The 9091-nt window shown below is 44.0% G+C and overlaps 1 protein-coding gene across 1 annotated transcript; it reads left to right on the forward strand.

Moving 5' to 3' along the window:
* The first annotated feature begins 372 nt into the window (after positions 1-372).
* LOC136112852 (uncharacterized) lies at positions 373-6677 on the forward strand. Its single transcript, XM_065857755.2, has 2 exons — positions 373-2962; positions 4780-6677. Exon 2 carries the CDS (start codon positions 4801-4803, stop codon positions 5737-5739), a length of 939 nt encoding a protein of 312 aa, XP_065713827.1. The 5' UTR covers positions 373-2962; positions 4780-4800; the 3' UTR covers positions 5740-6677.
* Positions 6678-9091: the final 2414 nt, after the last annotated feature.

Here is a 9091-nt window from a genome sequence, read left to right on the forward strand (position 1 = left end):
CCAGGGTGAGCCGTGTCTTGGAAGATCCAGTTCAGCGACTTCTGAATCACACCAGGACATGAAATCCAGGAGTGCAATAGTTTCCTCAGATCATTTTCTCTGTGCACAAAGGTTCAAAGTACTGTACAACGAAAATGCAAAGAGCACCCATGCAGACATGAGGTGAGAATCACGGTGAATATTTCGCATCCTGGTCTGCCGTGGTCTTCACTTCTAAAAAAGTTGATATTTTTTTCGGACTGAAGCAATACAGCTTCAGGACCCCTAGAGGTATTGAGACGCTCATCTCTGTGATAAACAAGATGAAGTAGATGGCTGCAGACCTCCATTCTGAACTGCTAGCATAACTGCTGCATACCTCCTAGAGCATCTTAGACTTTTGGGGACTTAATTACCTAATCAGGATTTGCAAGGCCACTGATGAGCTGATAGCAGTACAGGACCTACCCAAGCTGTGTGGAAGATGGAACAGCATTTTCCCTCTAGGAAGAAGGATGGACTCAGGCCAGTATTTTTCTCACTTCTAGTGTTTTGTTCCCTGGAATTAGTGGCACAACTTCAGTATCAACTGGGAGCTGAGCTGGGCTCCACCAGGTGAGAGACGAGGAGCTGCTTAGCTCCACGTTCACTGTAAAGCCACCTTACTTGATGCACGTTTCTCCTGTAGTTTCTCAAACATTTTAGCAAGGCAGGTTTCACTGCATACAGCATTTGCCTCTAAAAATAGTTTTTGTGCAATTCACATGGAAGGGGAAAGCAATTACACCTCTACTGCGGGAGAAACATTCACTCCCTTTCCATGGGCTGACTTCAGAGACTCTTCGGTGATAATTACCATAATTTTTCTGCTGAGGTTGCTGACATGGAGGTGAAGTGACCTTCCTGAGCGTCTCCAGACATGGATCCAAACCAATGTTTAAGGTCAGGATGGCCCCACCTTCTGATCTCCAGACAAGGTTCAGGTCGTCTCCCTTCCAGCTATGGAAAGTGATTTTCTTGAATCATTCCATGTTGCAAGTTGAGGCTGGAGATTTGATCCCCAAACTGGCTACGTATTTCAGAAACCTCAGTGCTTTCTCAACACAGAGTCACGACTGCATGGCCTGTAACAGTCTTTGTCTTGACACTGCTCCACAAGTGCTACGTGCTTTGTTTCTCTCAGGTCTTCTAATGGATGAGCATAACAAAAGTTACTGAAACTTTGACCTGAATGTGCACATTCACTTTTCTCAAGTGCATATTTGATATCAAGAAATGCGGAGCCTCCTTTCAAACCCAGTTCCTCTGTCCTCTTCAGGCCAGCAAGTGCAATGATAAAACCCCCTTTCTTCTGAGCCTGAGCTTATTCCACCTGTCTTCCTGCTTTGAAGGGCTATATTCATGGAGCAGACCTCAGCAGAAGGGCTATTTTGATAACCACAAAGCATGATGCTGCCTAGAAAGCAGACAGGCAGGTTCTCCACTGCTGGAAAGTGTCCTAGTTCCTGCCTTCAGGAACAGCTACAGAGATTTGAGCTGTGATTTGTACCAGAAGAGCAGCAGATACAGAAGGCAAAGTGAGGCCTGAATCAGGGCTTGGTCTTGGGCTGGGATATTACCCTCACTAGCCCTGATTCAGGCTTGCAGCTAAAACTAAGTGACTTCCAAAGCCAGGAAGGAAGGCAGCAAGGCAGGGCCCCACTTGCAATAAGATAAGAAAGGAAGATGCATGGATGAAGTCACGCTACAGAAGAAGAAAATGTGGTCTAAAATTCAGGTGTTCTGTCTGTCAGTTCCCAAATTATTATCAACAGAGGAAGTTACACCACAGGTAGAAACTCCTTCTTACGTTTGCAGCCCAGGAATCACAGCCAGTGACGGATACCAGCTCAGCCTGTTGCAATGATTGCATCTGGAGTGCGTGCCCTGATAGCACTGGTAAAATGGTGGAGACGGGACAAAAATAGCCCCAGCACAACCAAATATGATGAAATTCACCTCTGTGTGGGATGCCTCATTTCCACTGCTGAAAATAATCCTACCATCAGAAATGAGGACTGTTTGACTTGTATCCTGAGAGGTCGCTGAGATTTTGGGGATAACAATCAGCGAGCTATTTTCACTCAACAAACTTTTTTACATGGACTAAAACTTAGAGAATAAACTGTATATGCTACGTGCTCCTTTTATTTCACATGTAGATTGAAACATCTTTTCAAATACCATTGTGGCACCTAATTGAGACCGGTGTTCTCAATCAATTTGGGTGTGATAAATCTTGTATACTCTTTTAAAAATTCCTTTATTTTTCACATGGAGATAAACTAATTTCCCTCTTGTGTCACATTTGGATAGCTGGGAACTGCACCTTCTCTACCATGGAAAATAAGTTACATTGAAAATGATTTGTCCCAAAGTGAAAAATTAATGAAATCTATGAAGATATTAATGGGAAAAAGACAAAAATCCAAACATCCATCATGAAGTGGTAGAATCACAAGAAAGCGACTTCAGAGAATAACTTGATGAAGAGCAGGTGCAAGAAGTACAGATCAGCCCCCTTGTCTTAAACCACGAAGACATCCTCAGAAGCGGGAGCGTTAGCTGATGTGAAATGACTCATGCAGGGGTTGAAGTGGAACCATGATGCTTGACACCGCACAAAGAACCGTGATCTCTGTGGGGTCTGCAGTGAATGTATTAACCTGAGGGTATGACCTTTGTTCACACAGAAAGTTTTTTAAAATCAGCTGAGTCAGAAAGGGGATTAAAACACATTCTGCACCAAAAGCCACCTCTTCACAATGCCTACGTGTAAAACAAGCCTGTGGAGGAGCTGCACAACGGTAGTTGTGAAAGAATGAGCTCATTGCCTAGGAAGACTCATCCCCAGAAGGCAGGGCTTTGAAACCATATAAAAGTTCTCAAATCTCCGTGCTCCACCATCCACTCGACTCCGTGCGTCTCCCTGTCGACTGGTTGGGTAAGTTGAAGAATACTGATACTTTTTTGTGATGTCTATAGCTTTATTCCTTGGTTAATGCAGGCAGACTTTTAAAATAAATGTTTTATTTGATACCTTTGAATATAGAGAAGATTCCTGCAAAGAAGATAAATTGTGAGTATTGAGGTAGGACAAGCAGTCTTGGAATGACTCTGCTATGCAAATTCAGATTGCGTGTAAATCAGGGTATAGTTGTGTTAAATTAGATCCTTTCTGAAGAGGAGATTAGATAAAATTATGTTGGTTTAAGTATAAGTGACCCTTCCTTCAGAGAAGGAGAAAGTCCAAATGGTCTCCTAAGGCTCCTTCCAAACCAATTTTTCTGTGATTCTGCTATTTATAACAGGGATATTTTTAAAATTTAAATTTTATTGAAGAATTATTGTGTAAAATATAGATTTGTAAGTACAAGGTTTTGTGAGAAGCAGAATGGTGAAAATGTTCCTAGTGTACAGTATCATTCATGCTAACCAAGTGAAGAGCAATGTATTAATTTAGCTTAAGCTCTTATCGGGTCTTTATATAGAAAATAGCAAGAGACAAGTGGCACTGATCTGGAGGGCCTATCAGGATGTGGAAGAGAGGAATGAATTTGCTTTGAAGATGTGCTGAGAGGGATAGGCAGCGTGGGGAAGGGAGAGTGAATTTGCACACTCTCATGTGATCTGTGGTGGTGCTAGGCCTGCTTTGAGGGGACTTAGAAACGCCCCTTCCAGCCAACACTTCTGTGATTCTAACCTTTTATTTGTGCCCTTAGACTGTCTTTAGAAAAACAGCAACACAATTTGCTAAAGACACAGCACCAGTCCAGCTGAGCCCGGTGCCTGCCTTCAGCAGCCCACAAAAGAGAGGCAGGTTCATGAATTGCTAGGAAAACCCATTTGGCCTGTTCCACGTTACTGGCCTTGGGAGAAGAAATCTAGCCTGATTGTTCTGGTTCATGCAAGCTATTTTCATTATTAGTGGCTATTATAATGCAGAAACAGGGACACATTGCCGCTGCTAATTCTTTCCGTGACAGCTGGAAGAATTGTGCCACAGGTAACCTCAGTCCATTACATCATCAGTGTCATAGTGAAACTAGAACAAGAGGAGGAGTTGGCCTCTTGCTGGTGTAAAGACTACTAGTACTGCAGAAAGATGTCACCTTACTGGTGAGGTCCACCTTGAGGCCTTAGAACTTCAGGTATTTAATGTCAAGTAATATCTGGAAATAATTTTAGAAGGGGAAAAATCAAATGGAGTATTTCACTTTTGTCAGCATAAAATATCCTGTGTGGTCCAGATTTATATTTTTCTACTTTTCAATACACCTAACGTTTTTAAATATTTGTCTTCAGCATTCATTATTTTGTATTGTTATTTTGACTTTCTGAAGCCGCTATCAAACCCGAAGATCTGTTATCTGCCAGCTCCTCTCACCAGTTCCCCAGGACAGGAATGAAAGGGAGATAGCACATTGGGAAGAGCTAAGCAACAGGAGGAACATCTCTGAAGTGTAAATCAGCTCCAAGTTCAAGGGAGTGGCTCTACCTCAGGTAGACCTGACTCGGCTGTGCCACACCATATAACAGAAAGGAGAAACAAGATAAGACAGAGTTAGAGCAGGAGCTGGAAGACAGGATGAAAAAGAAAGAGCAACTAATAATTCTTTCTAAACCAATCTGCCTTGGGAATCCAAGGGAAATTAAGAGAACTTTGCTTTTGCAGCTGATTCATGTATCTTAAAATTTTTTCACCCTTATCCCAATGTAGTTTGTTTAGCAGACACAATAACACTCTGATATTTCTTTCAGATAATCTTGTTTCCTGCAAAGATGTCTCTGAATCAAACACAAATCAAGCAGGAAATCAGCCTCCCACCTGGCCTGAGCAAAGCAGTTCCAAAGCAAAGCCAAGAGCCTGTGCCGTCTGCTGAGCCGGTCCCATGCCCACAGCAGCAACCTGAAGTCCAAGACCAAACGCCTTGCCCAGGACCAGTCCCAGCAGTAGTGGTACCACGCCCAGAAAAAACAGCGCCATCGCAAACACCGGAGGTGGAACCAGGTGAGGGGGAAACACCAGTGGTCATTGAACCCGAGCACCCACCCCAGGAGCAGCAGAAGCAACAGCAGTGCAAAGTACCGCCGGCTTTCCCACCTGCATCAGACCCTGAGCCTGTTCCCGAAGATAACTCATTGTGTATAGAGGTGCCTGTGACAATTCCTGTTTCCTGCTCTGAACAAACTCCATGTGTGCTTGAGAAGCAGGAGCGCAAGGAGACTCCTGTGCCAGTTCCTGTTACCTGCTCAGAGACTGCAGTGTGTGCCCAAGAGAAGCAGCACTGCAAGGAGATCCCTGTGCCAGTCCCTGAACCTGCACAATGTCCCCAGGAGAAGCAGGAGTGCAAGGAGATCCCTGTGCCCACTCCATCCCCTCCAGAGAAGCAGGAGTCCAAGGAGATCCCCGTGCCAGTCCCTGTTGTGGACCCTGAACCCACACCATGTGCCCAAGAAAAGCAGCAACGCAAGGAGATCCCTGTGCCAGTCCCTGTTCCAAGCCCTGAACCTGCACAATGTCCCCAGGAGAAGCAGGAGTGCAAGGAGATCCCTGTGCCCACCCCATCCCCTCCAGAGAAGCAGGAGTCCAAGGAGATCCCCGTGCCAGACCCTGCTCCCTCCCCTGAGCAAGAGAAGCGCTCCCTTCCGGAGAAGCATCCTCCCATCGAGCAGCAGCAGGTGAAGCAGTCCAACCCGTGGCCACCAAAGCAGAAGTAATTTCCAGGTGACAAAGGAAGCCCTGAAGAGAGAAGAAGATTGAAAACCCAGACCTCTTCTCCCTGTGTCTCACAATCAGAGGTCATTTTCCAACACCCTTTTTATTCACTGCAGAGTTTCTGTTTGGAAGCACAGCTCCCCCCCCTGCAGCTAATGCTAGCGTTATCCTATACTAACACCCATGTTGGGACTGTCAATAGATAATAACGCTTCAAGTGGTGTCGTAGGCATGTGCGTTCAGCTTTCCAGCAGCCTGAATTTCTGCCCTCTCCCAATCATCCTCCTGGCTTTTAAAGCCCCAAAAGCATGATGGCATGCTTGAGTCAGGGTTCAGTACACTAAGTATTCAAACCTAACCCAAAAGCAATTAGGGACCTAGAGCTCATCGTCCAAACCTGCACAGAGCCTCCTGGTTTTCATGCTTTCTGCCCCAACTCCCTGTATGCAAATCACATCTCCCACGTTGCGTTTAGGGGGTTTACCTATTAATAATAGGATTTGAGGTTTGTGCAGAACCTGCTGCTAAGGGGTTCTGGTCAACAATAACAAGACTTTCTGAATCATGAATCCGTAATGCTGAATATTTTATGCAATTAAAAAAATCCATTGGGCTAGAGGAAACAGATTTTTCCAAAACAGCCATCACTCCTTAATTACCTGCTTAGCTGAATTGGTAGCGCTTTCCTCTGGCGGCTCACCTTGGATTTTCTAGGATGAGTAAAAGAACAGCTCGAGCTGAGACTCTTTATGGAAATAAATATGTACCTAATTAAATCCAACCCAGACATGTTTTGAAATAGATTAACCTCAGGCGTGGCTTACATCTGTTAGACAGGGTAAGGAAAAAAGCATACACAGTGCTGTCTCAGTTACACCCTGCAACATGTTTCATCACACAGTGTTGTTGCCCATTTATTTGCTACTGATCTCTAACTATTTTAGGCTGATGTTGCATCCAGGATTTATTTCACTGTGAAATTCAACAATAAAAATGACTTTGAATACCAGGTTGTGGAGATTTTTAATAGCTTGCGCTTAAAAGCTAAAAAGGACACAGCTTACAACAGTCGGTAATTTTTTAGACTCAAATCAGGACTCAGAAACTTGAGCGCTCGCAGGGGACCCTGGGTCTGCTACTCCCCCAGGTGCCCGAGTTAGAGAACCTGCAGGAGTCCTTGCACTGCGTCAGTCCACAGGCTAGCCAATAGCCCTGAAATACTAATTGCACTGGAACACTAATTGCAGTGAAACACCTCTCAGCGAGACACCCCATCCCAGAGCTTGGCACGTGTCATCAGCTCACGGTGGGCCATCCCTGTGGTCAGTCTGCCTGATTTAATAATATTCCTGGCCACCCTGTGACCTTCAGCAGACGTAAGGCATGGGTATATCTATGAGGCAGGTTGCAAGCACCAACACATGAGTTTTTCCTACACTTCAGATGAGCCAGGAGTGATGTAATTGCACTGGTTTGGCTATGTACCTGTTAGATTGATGTTAGATACACCCGGCCTCACCGTCTGAGCACAGAATCACACCGAGACACACAGCTTCTGGTTTGCAGAGCAAGCTTATGTCTGGCTGCCAGACAGCAACACCGTATCACTCAACAGCTTCTGTACTTATGCTAATTTTCCTCCTCTGCTCTGCCATACAGCTGACTGGAAATCAATTAGCTGAGCCAGTATTTCCCATTGAGAAACCGGAATATTATGAATCCTGTTTCTGATTTGTTTAAAACCAAAACTGTTCATCCTGAGCAAGCAAAACCTTTCAGTGTTAAAAATTTCCAAAGATTATTTTCCTCTCAACGATTATACTATATCTGAGACCCAAAATCACAATTAATTGCTTTGCTAGACCCACAAGAATATAGTTCAGAATATTATACCTTGCAGGAAACTATTTTTCCTCAACTTTCTCCAGTGCAGGATGAAAACAACTGGCAAGATTGCCCCAGGATGGGAAGCATATTGATCCTGAGCCAGTTTTGACACCTCGGAGCCACTCTGCCCCAGAGGATCCTGTATTTAAATGGTCTTTATAGAAATTGTGATCAGTTTGTCCTGTTTGCTCTAGTCAATTTGCATTTCTGGTCTATTTGGTCATCATATTAATAGCTGTAGGTTTCCAGATCTATCTGGAATTAATATATGGACAAATAAATCCTTGGGAAATCTGGAAGGTAAATGTGCGTGGGACCCTGCGTATGTGTGTCTTATGTACAAGATTATGTTTAAAGGTGATCCTTCACATACCGAAAGAAAGAAAAGGAGAATGAATAACACTAGTGAAGCAAAAAAAAAAAATCAGGAAGCAAGTAATAAGGTTAACTGTAATTTTATTATTGTGAGTCATGAATTAAAGATCAGAAGAAAATGATCCAATAAGATTTTTTATATTAGAGGATGAATAAATCCAAGTTAATGAATCACATCTTTTTGTAAAGTAATTTCTGCTTGCAAACAAAGAAGGTGTGCTGCAAATTTCTAGCTATTCTGGCAGAGCCAGCAGAGAAGAGAGCTTGGAAATAAGTATTTGCATCTTCCGTGGCACTTTTGTGGCCATTGGTGCTAGTGCTACTTCTGCTTTGGGCATTGCTGCTGCTGCTGCTGCTGCGGGATGCTCTTCACAGGACACTTGGCTTGTCCTTTCGGGGCCTGGCTTTGCTCCACACACTTTGGAGGACATTTTTCCTGGCACTGTGAAGGTATTTGCTGCTGCTGTTTCTGCTGGTGGGAAGACATCTTTGCTAAGCCTGGAAGAAAACCAAGGTGACGTTTTAGTTATTTTAAGCCCTACACAGTTCTCCTTTCTGGATATTATAGTTCTGCTGTTCAGACCGAATTTGTGCTGGTGACTCCGGTTTGCTGCAGCTGCCCCACAGTGCTTTTCTGGGCTCCTGTCACAGTCTCTATGTAGTTCAGCGACTCTGCTGAGGCCTCAAGGCATAACTGTGTATAAGCATGAATGGGTGTAAGGATTAAGCATCATCCTAACAAAGTTGTGATCCAAAGAGGTAAACGGCTATAGAAATGGGGGGCAGGATGGCAGAGAAACAGTGGGAGTTTTCCTTCTTTCTTTCTGTTCACTATTTCCTGAACATTTCAACTTAGACAAACTAAGAAGCAACACAAAATGTAATGAAAGCATATTTAGTTCAAGGAGAACCTCAGAGCAATATTTAAAACTCAAAGAGGAGCTAAAAGCCAGTGACATTTCAGTATTACAAATGGTTTTGAAACAGAAAATAATTTGATAGCAATCCTTCCTGGCAGCAGTCATATCTCTGCTTGGTTCACTAAGAGACTCAGAGCAGGAGCTGTGTCTCTGGCTGTAGGTGCAGGTGAAC

This window comes from Patagioenas fasciata, chromosome 30 (genome assembly GCF_037038585.1).
Source record: "Patagioenas fasciata isolate bPatFas1 chromosome 30, bPatFas1.hap1, whole genome shotgun sequence".
NCBI classification, from domain to species: domain Eukaryota; kingdom Metazoa; phylum Chordata; class Aves; order Columbiformes; family Columbidae; genus Patagioenas; species Patagioenas fasciata.